At 44.8% G+C, this 19,642-nt stretch overlaps 2 protein-coding genes across 3 annotated transcripts; one reads left to right on the top strand and one right to left on the bottom strand.

The window, feature by feature from the left end:
• The first annotated feature begins 1,810 nt into the window (after positions 1–1,810).
• Positions 1,811–9,813, top strand: LOC115112181 (cartilage intermediate layer protein 1-like). 2 transcript variants are annotated; one of them, XM_029639040.2, is made up of 8 exons: positions 1,811–1,982; positions 3,583–3,745; positions 5,235–5,513; positions 5,687–5,884; positions 6,056–6,370; positions 6,464–6,572; positions 6,684–6,841; positions 7,023–9,813. In XM_029639040.2, the coding sequence occupies exons 2-8, from the start codon at positions 3,685–3,687 to the stop codon at positions 9,371–9,373; spliced, it is 3,471 nt and encodes a 1,156-aa protein (XP_029494900.2). In that variant the 5' UTR covers positions 1,811–1,982; positions 3,583–3,684; the 3' UTR covers positions 9,374–9,813. The 2 variants fall into 2 exon arrangements, with proteins under 2 accessions (XP_029494900.2, XP_029494901.2); XM_029639041.2 differs by having other exon boundaries at positions 1,812–1,982; positions 5,235–5,504.
• Positions 9,814–14,972: 5,159 nt separating this feature from the next.
• Positions 14,973–19,619, bottom strand: eif3jb (eukaryotic translation initiation factor 3, subunit Jb). Its single transcript, XM_029639039.2, has 8 exons — positions 19,503–19,619; positions 19,265–19,356; positions 17,841–17,892; positions 17,509–17,603; positions 17,320–17,428; positions 16,974–17,150; positions 16,648–16,721; positions 14,973–16,392 (listed from the first exon to the last, which is right to left on the bottom strand). The coding sequence occupies exons 1-8, from the start codon at positions 19,522–19,524 to the stop codon at positions 16,261–16,263; spliced, it is 753 nt and encodes a 250-aa protein (XP_029494899.1). The 5' UTR covers positions 19,525–19,619; the 3' UTR covers positions 14,973–16,260.
• Between the last annotated feature and the right edge of the window lie 23 nt (positions 19,620–19,642).

Here is a 19,642-nt window from a genome sequence, read left to right as displayed (position 1 = left end):
GCAGGAAATAACAGATTATTCATCTCATGTACATCAGGTGGTTAAAGATGGAATCCGCAGTAGGGTGAAACAGCTCCACTGGCCACCCCACCACAGTTGTTATTGTTTCTGTTGATGAGCTGAGGAGCGTTGCGCAGCATCTTTCGCACATGCAATGATGTCAGAGGGGAAAAAACAGTGTTGGTTGTTTGCAGTAACTTCTTTGTTGTTATAATATCCCAAACGGACATGGAAGTTTCACCTCTAACCCTTATCACTAGTGGGAGTTGACCTATATGGATTGGGGTCAATTGAAATGTTCCTTACAGAATAAATATGATAAGCATATGCATAACCATGGTAGCAATTGAAAGGGAACAGCATGTTTATATTTGGTTAGAATATATATTTTTGGGGGGGTAAAAATAAAATACAAAAAAGAACGGGAACAGTTTAGAGATTATTGGTAAAATTATTAGACCAAAGGTGAGGACACGAAAGTACACATGACAAGACTGAATTCAAACATTACACTGTTGAATTTGTGCATGTTACATTTACTGTACTTTTTGCCACATTTGCTGATAACGACATGTGAAAATTCTCTGGATACATTCAGGAACATATTTTATTTATTTATTTTTTATTTCACCTTTATTTAACCAGGTAGGCTAGTTGAGAACAAGTTCTCATTTGCAACTGCGACCTGGCCAAGATAAAGCATAGCAGTGTGAACAGACAACACAGAGTTACACATGGAGTAAACAATTAACAAGTCAATAACACAGTAGAAAAAAAAGAGTCTATATACATTGTGTGCAAAAGGCATGAGGAGGTAGGCGAATAATTACAATTTTGCAGATTAACACTGGAGTGATAAATTATCAGATGGTCATGTACAGGTAGATATATTGGTGTGCAAAAGAGCAGAAAAGTAAATAAATATAAACAGTATGGGGATGAGGTAGGTAAAATTGGGTGGGCTATTTACCGATAGACTATGTACAGCTGCAGCGATCGGTTAGCTGCTCAGATAGCAGATGTTTGAAGTTGGTGAGGGAGATAAAAGTCTCCAACTTCAGCGATTTTTGCAATTCGTTCCAGTCACAGGCAGCAGAGAACTGGAACGAAAGGCGGCCAAATGAGGTGTTGGCTTTAGGGATGATCAGTGAGATACACCTGCTGGAGCGCGTGTAACGGGTGGGTGTTGCCATCGTGATCAGTGAACTGAGATAAGGCGGAGCTTTACCTAGCATGGACTTGTAGATGACCTGGAGCCAGTGGGTCTGGCGACGAATATGTAGCGAGGGCCAGCCGACTAGAGCATACAGGTCGCAGTGGTGGGTGGTATAAGGTGCTTTAGTAACAAAACGGATGGCACTGTGATAAACATAGTAAAACCATTCCTGAAAAATGTGGGGTAGGTGCAACATAGGACAACAAAATTACAAGGGGTTGAGTGGGGCGACTAACTGGTGTCTCCAAGTGGTTACACCTCTCCAAAGTGTGTGAGGCGAAGACCCAGAGCTCTGACGTCATGTATAGCATGTTACTGTAAAGATACTGCATTCCAATTTAGGCGTTTATCAGTGCCCAAACCTGCCATTTTCAACCCGCAGACTGGTAGAAGTGTAAAGGGCAATTCCAGCTTTAACTAGGTTCCATGTCCACTTAAAATGATGACACATCTGACTGAGGTCAACTCTCCCTTATGTCTATGTCTAGACCTGGGTATCCTCATCTTTAGACACAGAGGTACAGCAGAAGGTTACAGTAAGCCCCCGACCTTCCCAGAAGCAGCAGCAGAGAGTGGGCTCAGTCATACTTGTGGTCTCCAAACTTCACGCTCTCAGCTGGCTTCCTGTGAATAGCACGGAGCCGAACCCTGGGCTCTGCACTGAGCTGTATAAGAGAGAGCAGCAGGACAGTCAGCACAGACACAGCACCCTGCATACAGGGAGGAGAGAGACTACTCAACACTACTATACAGAGGTACTCACAGGGTAAGACTGAGATCCATAGTCACCTTCTCTTTCCCTCTCGTTCCCTGTTGACGCATCTTTGAACTTTACTGTTAACGTTGTTCTTTCAACAGACAGATTTTTTATAGATGATTTGGGGGTGCTGAATGCGAGTTCAGCTTCTGTTCTTTGAGTGTTGGTTTATTGATGATATAAAACTGCTCAATAGATGCACATTTGTGAGTTCAGACATTTCATAAAATACTGAAAGACATTCTCATTAGTCTGTGTGAACTTGAAAGACAGTTTGACGTATTGACGGACAATAGGTATCAGCTTGTATGTGTGAAGCTATGAGTGTTTGTGTGTGATTGTGAAGGAGGTAGCCTGTTCATGGTAATAAGTAAAAGTATGTGCGTGGCTTTTCTTGGGATATCATTTGTGTGTGTGTGTGTGTGCCGGTGTGCGTGTCTGTGTTTTCTATTTGGCTTGTGTAGCCCTGTGCTTGGTCAATGGATGCAGAAACGTTTTAGTGTGCCCTTGACACCAAGTGATGGCTAGCACAGATGTGTCATTTGAGAGGGCTTCTGCACATCCATAATGTTCTTTCATTCTGCACCCTCCTCTAGTGTCCCTCCTATAGACCTCAAAGCGTGAGAAGGATAAAAATCGTGATTATTGTTTTATTTGATAAATCTGTCATTCTGCTGACCCTCGCTACATATTCAAAAGCCCCGCCTTATCTCAGCTCACCGGTCACCATAGCAACACCCACCCGTAGCACACACTCCAGCAGGTATATTTCACTGGTTATCCCCAAAGCCAACACCTCGTTTGGCCGCCATTCCTTCCAGTTCTCTGCTGCCAATGACTGGAACGAATTGCAAAAATCACTGAAGCTGGAGACTTCTATCTCCCTCACTAACTTTAAGCATCAGCTGTCAGAGCAGCTTACCGATTACTGTACCTGTACACAGCCCATCTGTAAATAACACACCCAACTACCTCATCACCATATTGTTATTGCCTTACCTCCCTAACCTTACTACATTTGTAAACACTGTACATAGATTTTTCTATTATGTTACTGACTGTACGTTTGTTTATCCCATGTGTAACTCTGTGTTGTTTTTGTCACACTGCTTTGCTTTATCTTGGCCAGGTCATAGTTGTAAATGAGAACTTGTTCTCAACAGGCCTACCTGATTAAGTAAAGGTGAAATAAAACAAATACATTTAATCACCAATACACTGTATGTTTTTTAAATTACTGTTGTTCTCAGTGAAAAAATGCATTTGATCACTGTCACCAGGGTGTAGATCAGTGGAGGCTGGTGGGAGGAGTTATAGGAGGACTGTCTCATTGTAATGGCTGGAATGCCATTAATGGAACAGAGTGGAACGTAGTTTCCATATGTTTGATACCTTTCCATTTATTCCATTCCAGCCATTATAATGAGCCCATCCTCTTATAGCTCCTCCCTCCAGCTTCTTCTAATATTCCATCCAGGGAATCATATGCAATAGAAAATAAAAGCATTTCATTTAATACTGTGGAACACAAAGTTACACTTTACTGTTTTTGTTTGCGATAATCTGCCAGCAATGATTCTGGATAAGTATTTACATTTTCCCTCTACAGGAGTTGCTGGAGGACTATTCTTTGTGTTGTTGTTCCTGGGGTGTGAAGGTCATTACCACAAGGTCAGAGGTCACAGGTCAGAGGCAACAGCAGAGTGCCAGGATGTGCTGCCTATCAACATGGGCTCTCCTCCTAGCTCTGGGAGTCACCACTACGGCACAAGGTTGGTCTTCATTAGCAGTTACTATTTACATTTTCCTTACTATCCCCAACACACATCCCTAACACACACACACATCCCTAACACACACACACACACAGCTCGGTTTGGGAGTTGTAACTCCATAATTCATTCACAAGCCACAGCTTGGGAATTGTAACTATTATTTCAACTGGAAAACTTGTACATTTTTTCCAACATGTGTCAAAACGTAAACCAGGATGATATCCTGTATGTGGAAATTCGATTATCATTGATCATTTCATTATAAAGTTGAGTGTATTATCTAATGTGAATTTGAGAAGTCAGAACAGAGGTCTCCTTTGGACATAGACAGCAGCCTGGTGATCCTCTGACTCTGCAGAAGCCTGTGCTCCTTATTCTCCCAAACCATTAGTAAACAGAGGCATATTGTTGCATGTCCCCATTACTGATTCTGCTCTACAACCTTAAGTAGGCGGGATATGTATAAGCACCAGGCTAAGGAGACACCTGTCTGCAATTGGCCACACAAGTACGTGCCAGTAGCATGCTTATACTGAGCCCCAATGTGAACTCAGAACGATTATAGCGTTTGGTGGGTACTGTAAATGTAATGGTCTGGGAAAAGTCCAAATATGCATTATGTAACACTGTACACTACAAATGTCAAATTACACAGCAAGCAGAATGAATAATGAGTATCAATCTCTTGGTTTCAGTGACATTACAGTACAAAGCAGTTGATTGTTTGCAGCTGAGAGTAACGATGAATGGAAAATAAATAAACTCTTGTAGCCTTTTCACTGTTGGTCCACAACATATTTCCTCGACCACTTTGAAATGCTATTGGCAGCTTCATGTGTTGGAGCAATTCATTTTATTTCCAAAGTACACAGGGCAAATCACCAGAAAGAGATTAGTGTGGAACAACATGAAGTTAAAGTCAAACTCGTATTATTCTGTTCCATGACTCAGAGTATAGTTGAACGATTTGAAAGATACAGATTCATTCCCATTGCTTTACGGGTGGTCAGACTACTCTGGGAAGAAATAGCCAGAGGTTTGGCCAGTCTGGTCCGAGGTTTGGCCAGTCTGGTCCGCATTAAGGCATTGGTCAGTGATGTCTCAACAGGTCAATCATGAGTCATCATGAGGTGTGTGTGATGTTTTACAGGAACATGGAGGAGAGACAGTTTGAGAGTTGCGAGACAAAACAACCCTGCAGTGTACCACTCTGAAGGAAACATTTAACATCCCAAAATACACCTCTTTACACAATTGTCACGACTGTGGCTTTAAGTCCAGATTGTGCCTTTAAGTCTGGTTAATGTCTATGTAACAATATGGTATGAAGAACTATAACTTTCAGAATTACAGCCCAATGGCACCAGTTATGTTTACAGCAGCAGAGAAAAGAGCTCAAAAAAATGTAATGCCATTGTTTTATGGCCAAAGAGGAAACACCGTAACATTCTGAAGTAGTACTCACTGTGCGACATTCTGTGTCCAGATAACTATGAGTGGACCACTTGGTTCAACGTGGACCACCCTGGAGGTCGAGGAGACTATGAGCAGTTGGATGCTATCCGTTTCTACTACCGTGCGCGGGTGTGTGACGCCCCCCGGGCCCTGGAGGCTCGCACCACAGACTGGATCCCCGCTCGCAACACGGGGGAGAAGACTCACGCAGACCCTACCCTGGGCTTCTGGTGCGCCAACGCTGAGCAGGCCCCTGGTCGCAACTGCTCCAACTACGCTGTGCGCTTCCTGTGCCCTAAAGGTCAGTCTGGTATGTGTGGCTGGGAGCCTTACTTTAAATACAGTTGAGAAGTAGCTACTGTATTATGTCAAATAAAACTGTTCTATAATAGTGAAAGCCATCATTTATCCTCCAAGCAATACTTCTAGCTACTGCAATTATATATGTCTTTTGTAATGGAGTGAAAACCTATTTTCAATCAGGCAACACTGGGTCAGAAGGCATACAGGATGCCTGGGGTCCTTGGTCAGACTGGAGTCATTGCTCTGCCAAGTGTGGTCTGGTGGCAATGCAGGTGCGCTCCAGGAAATGCCAGTCTCAGCCTAAGCAGTTGGATGAGCAGTGCAGCGGACCTACAGTGGAGGGTAGAGCCTGCAAAGGACCTGAATGCTCTGGGACTGGTGAGTCGCTATCAACATCTCCATTACAGCTATTAAATATGATAGAAACCTCTGTAATGTCACAGTACTATTTGCATACCATTTGCATTTGATTCTAGAAATGGTCATAGCTAAACCAATGTACAAAGTCCCTGTCTGACATGTTAAACTGTGTTGCTGCTGCTGTTCCAGGTTGCACACTGCACTGTGAGATGGGTAGGGTGAATGCGGAGTGTGACGCCTGCATGTGTCAGGACCACATTGTACTGGGCTCTGTCCGCAGTGCTGGAGGTCTCCCTGCCCCAGGGGCCACCATCCTCCGCTTCGGCCCCAGCTCCAAACTCCTCACCCTCACTGACCACAATGGACACTTTCGCATCCCAGGGATCTGTCCCGACGGCAACGCCACACTGACCGTCCAGCTGCGGAATCACGCCCCTCACACTGTCATCGTGCCCCACAGCACCGAACGCACCTCTGTCCTCAGTGTCATGCTGAATAGAGCAGGTAAAATGGCCACATACAAAAAAGAATGAAAGCTGTCATTGTTACATTTCTCTGTTTTACATTGGTCTCAGACACTGTAATGTGATCCCTCAGAGAAGCTCCATGTGGTGAAGAACCCTGAGAACAAGGCCAGAAGAGAGGGCCAGACAGCTGCTCTCTGCTGCAAAGTGGGTGGATTACCAGAGCCAGAAGATTACCAGTGGTAAGCCAATGGATCTGTAATGACAGCTTGGAAAATGTTATATATTTATCATATCAAAATCAAACCGTATTGGCTGGGTATAGTGTTCAACAGTCATCTGTGACTCGGTAGGTTTCACAACGGCAGCCTGCTGGACAGGAAGCAGCTGAACTATGACAGCACGCTGGTCTTAAGAAACCTGAGCATGGAGCAGACTGGGGAGTACTACTGCAGGGCCAGCAACCAGGCTGGGGCTATCAAGTCCAAACCAGCCGTAGTCACAGTCTTAGGTCTGATCACAAAGCACCCCGGTTGATATTCACACATTCATATTTACTATGTGAACAGCCATTAGCATGACATCAGTCAATGATCAGAGGGGAGAATGAAAGGGTATTGATTTTCTCATAAAATAATTGATTGTAAATCTTTTCATGTGTTGGTCTGTTTTCTACCCCTTTCTCCTCACAGGTAAAGATCAACCTTCATGTAACCCAAAACCCAAATCCTACCTTATTCGCTTACCTCATGACTGCCATCAAAACAGCTCCGACTCACTCTATTACGATGTAGGAAAGTGCCACTCAGGGACTTGTGCAGGACAGCTGGACAATAGAATCAGGTGCAAAGACTCAGTGGCATACTGCTGTGGGGTGGCAAAGATGGAGGAGAAACAACTGAAATGCCAGGGCTATGAGCTCCCCACCATGGTGGTGACCGAATGTGGCTGCCAGAAGTGTGTGGAGACCAAAGTCATTGTGCGTGGGCGGGCTGTGGCCGCAGACACTGGGGAGCCCATGAGATTTGGTCATGTCTACATCAATGGAGCCAGAGTCAGCCGCACAGGCTACAAAGGCACCTTCTCCATCCAGGTCCCCCATGACACTGAGAGGCTGGTGATGACCTTTGTGGACAACATGGATAAGTTCATCAACACAACCAAGGTTCTTCCATTCAACACCAAAGGGGGCACCGTCTACCATGAGATCAAGCTTTTGAGGAAGAAGGAACCAGTGACCATCAGATCAACAGAGCTCAACACTCTTCAGCTGGGAGAGGTGGAGGGCCAGGATCCTATTGCTGAGATCCAGATCCCACCCAACTCCTTCTACAAGCAGAGTGGAGAAGTATTTGTGGGTAATGTGAAGGCTAGCGTCACTTTTCTGGATGCTAGAGACGTATCCACAGCAGCAGCCGCACAGAGTGACCTCAACTTCATAGGAGATGAGGGTGACACCTTGCCCCTGAGAACATACGGTATGTTCTCAGTTGACTTCAGGGACGAGGAAGCCGGAGAACCACTGAACGCCGGAGAGGTGAAGGTGAAAATGGATTCAACACAGGTGAAAATGCCCGAGCACCTGGACACCATGAAGCTGTGGTCCTTGAACCCCGACACAGGCATGTGGGAGGAGGAGGGGAGCTTCCAGATGGAGAAGAAGCAACGTGGTAAAAGGGAAGAGAGGACCTTCCTCATTGGGAACATGGAGATCAGAGAGAGGAGGCTGTTTAACCTGGACGTCCCAGAAAACAGGAGGTGTTACATCAAGGTGCGAAGCTTCCGCAGCGATCGCTTCATGCCCAGTGAGCAGGTAGAGGGAGTGGTGGTGACCCTGATCAACATGGAGCCCACTGCAGGTTACTCCTCCAACCCTCGTGCCTGGGGACGCTTTGACAGCGTCATCACTGGCTCCAATGGTGCCTGTCTGCCTGCCTTCTGCGACGACCAGAAACCTGACGCATATTCTGCCCACGTCATGGCCAACATGGGAGGAGAAGAACTCGAGGCAGTCCCATCTGCTCCCAAGTTTAACCCCAACATCATTGGAGTCCCTCAGCCATACCTGGGCAAGCTGAACTACAGACGGTCAGACCACAATGACCCCAGGTTAAAGAAGACAGCCTTCAGCATCAATGTGGCCAAGCCCAGCCCAAACACAGCTGAAGAGCTCAACGGACCTGTGTACTCATTTGACCAACTGAAAGAGTGTGAGGAAGCCCCATTTACTGCAGGCCACTTCCGCTTCACCAGAGTGGAGGGAGATCGCTACGACTACAACACAGTGCCTTTCAACGAAGACGATCCTATGAGCTGGACAGAAGACTACCTGAGCTGGTGGCCCAAGCCCATGGAGTACCGAGCCTGCTATGTCAAGGTCAAGATCAATGGTCCCCATGAGATCAACATGCGCTCCCGAAACCAGGGCGGCACTCACCCCAAGACCGTTGGCCAACTGTATGGCCTCCGCGACACCCGCAGCATCCGCGACATGGACCAGTCCACCGTCTCTGCTGTGTGTCTGGAGTTCAAGTGCAGCGGCATGCTCTACGACCAGGACCGAGTGGACCGCACTCTGGTGAAGGTGATCCCTCAGGGCAGCTGTAAGAGGGACAATGTTAACTCCATGCTTCAAGAGTACCTGGTTAATCACCTGCCTCTAGCCGTCAACAACGACACCAATGAGTTCACAATGCTGGCACCACTGGACCCTCTGGGCCACAACTATGGCATCTACACAGTGACAGACCAGGACCCCCGCACTGCCAAAGAGATAGCACTGGGACGCTGCTTTGATGGCACCTCTGACGGTACTTCCCGTGTCATGAAGAGCAACGAGGGAGTGGCACTTACCTTTACCTGTGGCAACCGTGAGGTGACCCGTCAAAGCGTGTTCCAGGCTCTGCAGAACTCCCCCGGGCAGTCCCCGGCGAGGGCAGTGAGGGATGGCCGAGGCAGGAAGCAGAGAGCAGGAGCCAACGCACTTCGCAACAGCCGTAGCCGCAGTACTCGGAATCCCACTGCCACACGCACCTCAGGCTAAAGCACAGCACTACAGATCAGGGTCTCCACATCACAATCACATTAGACATGTTGGCAAATTAATAAAGAAAGTGGGTATTGGTGATGGGATTCAAATTGATATTTTATCCCTTCAGTAAAGATACCCAAGTTTTTTGTCTTCATTATGTACTGTTTGAATAACATTTGATTTGTTATTGAACTATGTTTTTGGATTGTGAGTAAGGCCCATAATAAAATATTTGTTCAGTTATGAATTTATGGTTATCTATAACACAGGTATCTCCCAGGGAACAATTGGTGGAGATTTTAACTGCAAATATTGTATTTTCTTCACCTGTACTGTGATGAATATTTACTACTTGAAATTGTAAATAATGGGATATTTATTACACATGCCATTCAAGATTGTAACCAGTGATTAAGACACCATGCCCCAAATAAAACAAGAACAACCCTAGAGCATGTTGGATTGCTGATTCACTTAAACTTAGACAAATCTTTGTTGGCTCACATTCACAACACACAGTTGAAGTTGGAAGTTTACATACACTTAGGTTGGAGTAATTAAAACTTGTTTTTCAACCACTCCATAAATTTATTGTTAACAAACTATAGTTTTGGAAAGTCGCGTTTAGGACATCTACTTTGTGCAGGACACAAGTCATTTTTCCAACAATTGTTTACAGACAGAGTATTTCACTTATAATTCACTGTATCACAATTCCAGTGGGTCAGAAGTTTACATGCACTAAAGTTGACTGTGCCTTTAAACAGCTTGGAAAATTCCAGAAAATTATGTCATGGCTTTAGAAGCTTCTGATAGGCTAATTGACATTATGAGAGTCAATTGGAGGTGTACCTGTGGATGCATTTCAAGGCCTACCTTCAAACTCAGTGACTCTTTGCTTGATATCATGGGAAAATCAAAAGAAATCAGCCAAGACCTCAGAAAAAAAGTCTGGTTCATCCTTGGGAGCAATTTCCAAACACCTGAAGGGTCCACTTTCATCTGTACAAACAAGAGTACTCAAGTATAAACACCATGGGTCCACGCAGCCGTCATACCGCTCAGGAAGGAGATGCGTTCTGTCTCCTAGAGATGAACGTACTTTGGTGAGAAAAGTGCAAATCAATCCCAGAACAGCAGCAAAGGACCTTGTGAAGATGCTGGAGGAAACAGGTACAAAAGTATCTATATCCACAGTAAAACAAGTCCTATATCGACAACCTGAAAGGCCGCTCAGCAAGGGAGAAGCCACTGCTCCAAAACCACCATAAAAAAGCCACAACTATGGTGTGCAACTGCACATGGGGACAAAGACTGTAGTTTTTGGAGAAATGTCCTCTGGTCTGATGAAACAAAAATATAACTGTTTGGCCATAATGACCGTCGTTATGTTTGGAGGAAAAAGAGAGAGGCTTGCAAGCCGAAGAACACCATCCCAACCGTGAAGCACGGCAGCATCATGTTGTGGGGGTGCTTTGCTGCAGGAGGGACTGGTGCACTTCACAAAATACATGGCATCATGAGGAGGGAAAATTATGTGGATATATTGAAGCAACATCTCAAAACATCAGTCAGGAAGTTAAAGATTGGTCACAAATGGGTCTTCCAAATGTACAATGACCCCAAGCATACTTCCAAAGTTGTGGCAAAATGGCTTAAAGACAACAACGTCAAGGTACTGGAGTGGCCATCACAGAGCCCTGACCTCAATCCTATAGAAGATTTGTGGGCAGAACTGAAAAAGCATGTGCGAACAAGGCCTACAAACCTGAATCAGTTTCACCAGCTCTGTCAGGAGGAATGGGCCAAAATTCATCCAACTTATTGTGGGAAGCTTGTGGAAGGCTACCCGAAATATTTGACCCAAGTTAAACCATTTAAAGGCAATGCTACCAAATACTAATTGAGTGTATGTGAACTTCTGACCCACTGGGAATGTGATGAAAGAAATAAAAGCTGAAATAAATCAGTCGCTCTACTATTATTCTGACATTTAACATTCTTAAAATAAAGTGGTGACCCTAACTGACCTAAAACAGGGAATGTTTACTAGGATTAAATGTTTTACATTTACATTTAAGTCATTTAGCAGACGCTCTTATCCAGAGCGACTTACAAATTGGTGCATTCACCTTATGACATCCAGTGGAACAGCCACTTTAAGAAGGATTACTTTATCCTATCCTAGGTATTCCTTAAAGAGGTGGGGTTTCAGGTGTCTCCGGAAGGTGGTGATTGACTCCGCTGTCCTGGCGTCGTGAGGGAGTTTGTTCCACCATTGGGGGGCCAGAGCAGCGAACAGTTTTGACTGGGCTGAGCGGGAACTTCCTCAGTGGTAGGGAGGCGAGCAGGCCAGAGGTGGATGAACGCAGTGCCCTTGTTTGGGTGTAGGGCCTGATCAGAGCCTGGAGGTACTGAGGTGCCGTTCCCCTCACAGCTCCGTAGGCAAGCACCATGGTCTTGTAGCGGATGCGAGCTTCAACTGGAAGCCAGTGGAGAGAGCGGAGGAGCGGGGTGACGTGAGAGAACTTGGGAAGGTTGAACACCAGACGGGCTGCGGCGTTCTGGATGAGTTGTAGGGGTTTAATGGCACAGGCAGGGAGCCCAGCCAACAGCGAGTTGCAGTAATCCAGACGGGAGATGACAAGTGCCTGGATTAGGACCTGCGCCGCTTCCTGTGTGAGGCAGGGTCGTACTCTGCGGATGTTGTAGAGCATGAACCTACAGGAACGGGCCACCGCCTTGATGTTATTTGAGAACGACAGGGTGTTGTCCAGGATCACGCCAAGGTTCTTAGCGCTCTGGGAGGAGGACACAATGGAGTTGTCAACCGTGATGGCGAGATCATGGAACGGGCAGTCCTTCCCCGGGAGGAAGAGCAGCTCCGTCTTGCCGAGGTTCAGCTTGAGGTGGTGATCCGTCATCCACACTGATATGTCTGCCAGACATGCAGAGATGCGATTCGCCACCTGGTCATCAGAAGGGGGAAAGGAGAAGATTAATTGTGTGTCGTCTGCATAGCAATGATAGGAGAGACCATGTGAGGTTATGACAGAGCCAAGTGACTTGGTGTATAGCGAGAATAGGAGAGGGCCTAGAACAGAGCCCTGGGGGACACCAGTGGTGAGCGCGTGGTGAGGAGACAGATTCTCGCCACGCCACCTGGTAGGAGCGACCTGTCAGGTAGGACGCAATCCAAGCGTGGGCCGCGCCGGAGATGCCCAACTCGGAGAGGGTGGAGAGGAGGATCTGATGGTTCACAGTATCGAAGGCAGCCGATAGGTCTAGAAGGATGAGAGCAGAGGAGAGAGAGTTAGCTTTAGCAGTGCGGAGCGCCTCCGTGATACAGAGAAGAGCAGTCTCAGTTGAATGACTAGTCTTGAAACCTGACTGATTTGGATCAAGAAGGTCATTCTGAGAGAGATAGCGGGAGAGCTGGCCAAGGACGGCACGTTCAAGAGTTTTGGAGAGAAAAGAAAGAAGGGATACTGGTCTGTAGTTGTTGACATCAGAGGGATCGAGTGTAGGTTTTTTCAGAAGGGGTGCAACTCTCGCTCTCTTGAAGACGGAAAGGACGTAGCCAGGGATGAGTTGATGAGCGAGGTGAGGTAAGGGAGAAGGTCTCCGGAAATGGTCTGGAGAAGAGAGGAGGGGATAGGGTCAAGCGGGCAGGTTGTTGGGCGGCCGGCCGTCACAAGACGCGAGATTTCATCTGGAGAGAGAGGGGAGAAAGAGGTCAGAGCACAGGGTAGGGCAGTGTGAGCAGAACCAGCGGTGTCGTTTGACTTAGCAAACGAGGATCGGATGTCGTCGACCTTCTTTTCAAAATGGTTGACGAAGTCATCTGCAGAGAGGGAGGAGGGGGGGAGGAGGATTCAGGAGGGAGGAGAAGGTGGCAAAGAGCTTCCTAGGGTTAGAGGCAGATGCTTGGAATTTAGAGTGGTAGAAAGTGGCTTTAGCAGCAGAGACAGAAGAGGAAAATGTAGAGAGGAGGGAGTGAAAGGATGCCAGGTCCGCAGGGAGGCGAGTTTTCCTCCATTTCCGCTCGGCTGCCCGGAGCCCTGTTCTGTGAGCTCGCAATGAGTCGTCGAGCCACGGAGCGGGAGGGGAGGACCGAGCCGGCCTGGAGGATAGGGGACATAGAGAGTCAAAGGATGCAGAAAGGGAGGAAAGGAGGGTTGAGGAGGCAGAATCAGGATATAGGTTGGAGAAGGTTTGAGCAGAGGGAAGAGATGATAGGATGGAAGAGGAGAGAGTAGCGGGGGAGAGAGAGCGAAGGTTGGGACGGCGCGATACCATCCGAGTAGGGGCAGTGTGGGAAGTGTTGGATGAGAGCGAGAGGGAAAAGGATACAAGGTAGTGGTCGGAGACTTGGAGGGGAGTTGCAATGAGGTTAGTGGAAGAACAGCATCTAGTAAAGATGAGGTCGAGCGTATTGCCTGCCTTGTGAGTAGGGGGAAGGTGAGAGGGTGAGGTCAAAAGAGGAGAGGAGTGGAAAGAAGGAGGCAGAGAGGAATGAGTCAAAGGTAGACGTGGGGAGGTTAAAGTCGCCCAGAACTGTGAGAGGTGAGCCGTCCTCAGGAAAGGAGCTTATCAAGGCATCAAGCTCATTGATGAACTCTCCGAGGGAACCTGGAGGGCGATAAATGATAAGGATGTTAAGCTTGAAAGGGCTGGTAACTGTGACAGCATGGAATTCAAAGGAGGCGATAGACAGATGGGTAAGGGGAGAAAGAGAATGACCACTTGGGAGAGATGAGGATCCCGGTGCCACCACCCCGCTGACCAGAAGCTCTCGGGGTGTGCGAGAACACGTGGGCGGACGAAGAGAGAGCAGTAGGAGTAGCAGTGTTATCTGTGGTGATCCATGTTTCCGTCAGTGCCAGGAAGTCGAGGGACTGGAGGGAGGCATAGGCTGAGATGAACTCTGCCTTGTTGGCCGCAGATCGGCAGTTCCAGAGGTTACCGGAGACCTGGAACTCCACGTGGGTCGTGCGCGCTGGGACCACCAGATTAGGGTGGCCGCGGCCACGCGGTGTGGAGCGTTTGTATGGTCTGTGCAGAGAGGAGAGAACAGGGATAGACAGACACATAGTTGACAGGCTACAGAAGAGGCTACGCTAATGCAAAGGAGATTGGAATGACAAGTGGACTACACGTCTCGAATGTTCAGAAAGTTAAGCTTACGTAGCAAGAATCTTATTGACTAAAATGATACAGTACTGCTGAAGTAGGCTAGCTGGCAGTGGCTGCGTTGTTGACTTTGTAGGCTAGCTGGCAGTGGCTGCGTTGTTGACACTACACTAATCAAGTCGTTCTGTTGAGTGTAATAGTTTCTACAGTGCTGCTATTCGGGGGCTAGCTGGCTAGCTAGCAGTGTTGATTACGTTACGTTGCGTTAAAAGAACGACAATAGCTGGCTAGCTAACCTTAAATGTCAGGAATTGTGAAAAACGGAGTTAATTTATTTGGCTAAGGTGTATGTAAACTTCCAACTACAACTGTAGCTGACATTGTAAAGCGCACACTGCGGACAAGCTACTTCTAATCAACTCAAGCCATAACAACTGTCAGTGAACTCAGGTTAATAAAAAAAAGTTGAGAAATTGGATAATTTATCCTTTCGACCAGTGATTTTATTAAATTAGATGCATATAAAACACTGAAGAGCTGGTCAACTTTTACAGTATATTGTACACCACATCCAATTTCCTTAACAATTTGAAAACTATCAAATGTTAGAAAATAGGAATAAACATGTCCCTCTCTACCATTATGAAGACAATAAGGTCAGACCATAATCCCCCTCCTTGTCTCACTTGATACAAGCCTGCAGAAGCAATGTTAAGGAGACCAGTTGTGTGAACTTGCTAGATCACAATTATATCTGCATTAGTAACAATTGATGAGCAAATTTCATTCGTCATGCACAAAAAAAATACCTAAAATCCCTCTTGCTTCAACTGTTCAAGGATATCCCACAGATGTATCCAGAGGATGGCCATGAGGTTTGGTCACATCGATCGCAAAATTAATTAGGCCTGGGCTGTATACCATATAATTTTGAAACAGTTTGATTTTCAATACAACTGCTTAGAACCATCTTAGACATGCCAAATAAATTATCTCCAGCTATGCATTGAGTTTACTAACTCACTAGATCAGTGGTTCTCTTGCAAGATCAAGCTTCTTGGTTACAGCAGAGACAATCAAGTTCCTCCTGGATAAATCCCTGCTGCTTAAATGTGTTTTGTGCATTCAGGACCAGTATGATGGTATGAAAATCTGGATAGTGCCCAACTAAAATGCATTAGACTAGAAAATCAATTTTTACAGTGAATGCATAAGCCCCCTGTAAAATGTCAAACTACTAAACATGTAGTGTCAGTTTCAAAGCACGAACAATGAAACTTCTGATGGATAAAGATAACATGTGTATTTGGCAACCGTTATAGATACTATATACTTTCCTGTAAGAAACCCATCGACAGGTAAAGTGAAATATCTATAATATTTATAGACATTCTGGGTGAAATTATTTGCATAGAACCTAATTTGTTTAGATGTCACTGCAGTAGCAACTAGAATTTGACATGAGCATATAATTTCTCTAAATCAAAAATGTGCTCTACAAATCACATACAGCATGTAAAGTATTTTTCACTGTGTTTTGTATCTTTGTGAAGTTTGGAGTCTGAATGAGAGAAAAGGCCATTTCATTATGTATTAACAGAAGTGTTGGTACTGGATGCTCCCTGTATAGTCCCTCGGATCATTGAAGCAAAATGAAAGGGCGACACATTGTTCAGGTTTTTCCAGGATGACACTGGATAGCATGAGAAGTACAGCTGCATTTCTGAGGGTTAAAGGGTGAAAAGGCAGTGGGGATATAGCCGTCGTCACATGAAGTCATCATAGTCTTGGGTGTAGCCACCATCGAATTCTCCATAGTCTGCAAGGTCATCTTTCCCCTTGGCTTTCATACCGCCACCAAGTACAACTCCTTTCTTCTTCTTTTTGCCTTTGATTGCCTGTGGAACCAAAACTAAACTTAAACCATTTCTGCAAATAAACACTTGGTGTTCTTCAAAGTGAATTGAGTGAATATTCATGTAAATGGCGCAACCAGGGTGTAAGTTAGTTCCTTGAGCTGAGACCAATGAAAAGCAATCTGGAGGTACTGGTAGAGGGCTCCCTCCACTGACCGTAAAGAGATCTACAATTCATGAAGAAAACTCTAGAAGGATGACATCATTTTTGTTGATCATGAATAAGAAACAACTTACCTTTTCTTGCTTCTGTTTTTCATTAAGTAGCACTGTCAGGGAAGAGCTGATTTTCTTTAAGTCTTCAACTTCCACTGTGTAGAAAACAGGACATTTAGTTTAGACAAGTTAATACGTTATACCAACGGTTGAGCCTGAACGTTAGTGAACTCCAAATATGTCAAGTCAAACCATTATTGAATGGCTTATGTATATATACACTTATCTCAACATGAGGTATTTATAACATGTGGTTTGGCATTTGTTTTAAAGTAATAAGTTAGGTGCACAAAACTAAAACACACTGAATAATAAATAATGTACCACACGTAGGATGTTGAACTCACATGAAATACAGAGCTCCCGAAACAGTGACTCCAAGAAGCTCGAATAATGCACTGATTTTTCATACTGTAATATTTTCACTTTCAGCAGCTTTTCAAACTCTGTGAAGTCCTCTTTAGAAGATGGGCACATGGCATCAATTCCAGAAACATTGTTTGTGGTACTACCCCCTGACATTCCTGAAATGACAAGGACAAAAACTAATGAGAACACACAATAACAGTATGGCTGGCTAGTGGGTACACATTAAAATGTATGTTTCATGTATCAGGGAAACATTTTAAAAATCTGGGAAAATTACATCCTTGATATCTGGGTTAAACCTGACAGGATACTCCAGGATCTTACCAAAAGCCTCTTTTGCCAGCTCCAAGTCAGCTTCCTCCTGCATCTTCTGGACTTTCAACTTTTCTGCTAGCTGTTGTTCGGGTGTAAGCTCTTCCTCCTCCTCCTCCAACTATCAACAAGAAAAAAGTAAAGGAATAAGAGAGAAAATATTCAGATCTGTAAAGTTAAGCCAACATTTCCAAAACTCACTTTCTTTTTTAGTAGCTCTTGTTGCTTTTTCCTTAGCCGGTTTTCTTTCTCCTTAATTTTTTCGGCCAGTTTTTTCTTCTCAGACACTTTGGCCTCTGAAACAAAAAAAAGAATGTTACAGCAAACCTCTGGAACATAAACCACCATCAAATCAAGTTGAAATGATACATAATTTAAGCAGGTACTTGATAATAAAAGACAAGGCAGCCAGTAAGATGCAGGAACATTTTTGTGATATTTTCACAAAAATATATACAGGTATGTGCATATTACAAGAGGTTGCAGCCACTACTTTCTCAAATCATTGGTTGGAAATTGTATAATTTCTTCACCAGCTTTCTTTGCCTCTGCTTTCTTCTCTTCCTCTTCATCATCCCAGTTATCCTACAGATGGAGAATTGACAGGAATGAGTCAAATGATGTGACTACATAATACTGGGTAGTTAAGTGGTTGGTTCTGGGACTTGAATTAATTTTCTAGGAAATCCACTAGATTGAGGTTACGAGACCAACTGCATTATCAAACATCAGAAGACATGTCAGAACCAGTCACAGCCACCTCATTATCACAAAAAGTGGTTATGTAAAGCCTTTCAACCAATATTTGGCAAATGTGTCATATTCCCTTATTAGGGCCTCGATGGATAAGACAAGTACCTAGCTCAAGCCTTATCCAAAAACACACAGAACGTTTCTCTCCGTGTAGGCCGTGATTGTAAATAACAATTTGTTTTTAACTGACTTGGCTAGTTAAATAAATGTTACATTTAAATAAAAAAATGTAGGCCTAGTGTACTGATGAAGTTTTGCTTTGAGAACATGAAAACACCATACGACTTGAACACTACCTATATTCCACAGAAACTATGGTCAACAATTGAAACTGCTTTGCTAGCCTTTTCCACAGCTGAATGATCCCACAGTAACGCTATACATTCGGATGACTTTCTAGACAAATGGTGAAAATGAACCAACGGGAAAAGTCTGTTGAATATTCTCGAAAATACACTTTACTTGTAGCATATGTCAGAGTTGGAGGCATCGAGTAGTAAGGCTCAATTCAATCATCTGATGTCATCAGGGCAGAATAATGACGTTGGCAACTAACGTTAGCCAACTAGTTTACATTCAAGTGTCTGTTAAATGTATAACACAAACAAAGCCTTGAACGGACTTGAATGACTAATCGCAGTCAGATTATGATTAATGTTTATCTTAAAACTGGCCAGTCAACACATTAGTTCAGACCTAACTAGCTAAATTAGTTCCTAACCTAAAAAGCTAGTTCAGTAGCTAACGTTAGCTAGTTCAGTAGCTAACGTTAGTTAGTTAACTTAACATTACATGTCAGTAACGTTACACCATTGAATCTCCCCAACTCAGAAAACAATTATACACTGTAGCTTCTAACTAGTCAAAAAAACATAACTAACGTAGACCAATTCAAAAACAAGTGCCCGATAATGAGTCTCAGCTCGAACCAGGAGACTCGCTGACAGTTTTCACATGTGCGGCCTCACAGCTTGTACAATATCGAGCTAGCTAATATATATCTGTTACCGTTAGCTAACTAGCTAGTAGAACGTGGATAATGCTATGCTAGTTGGCGGCTAGGTAGCCAGCCAGCTAATGTCCACAGACTAACTAGCAGGGCGTGTTGTGTTCGACTCAACTAATGGGTTAATTAAGACCTGAAAGTCAGGTGTAAGATGTCCATCATGTAACTAGCTAGCTAGTTAGTTAGTTGTTTGGTTACCTTCACATCTTCATCTTCGTCTTCGCCTTCCCATTTGTCCAGCACTACCGCCTTTTTGATCGGCGCGACGTCCAGCTCGAAGTTGTCAGCGTCTATAAATACATATTATAATGGTAACTAACCGTTATCTTGAACGTTCAAAACGATATGATAGCTAATATCAATCACAGTGTTATCTATCTTTCACAATCCCCAAAATATAGCTGTCGCACTATATCATTTCTAACTTTGTTCTCACCCCAATCGTCGGCATCCGCCATCTTGGCTATGTGTGTGTGCGGGTTTGACAGAACTCTGAACTGAAAGCGGCAAAGCAGATGGAGAAAGTAGACGAGGCTTTACCGCTCTGTAATGCTAGGAGTTACTGCACTCTTTTTT

The sequence above is a fragment of the Oncorhynchus nerka genome, linkage group LG27 (genome assembly GCF_034236695.1).
Source record: "Oncorhynchus nerka isolate Pitt River linkage group LG27, Oner_Uvic_2.0, whole genome shotgun sequence".
NCBI classification, from domain to species: Eukaryota; Metazoa; Chordata; class Actinopteri; order Salmoniformes; family Salmonidae; genus Oncorhynchus; species Oncorhynchus nerka.
This window is presented reverse-complemented; position numbering and strand designations above follow the sequence as displayed.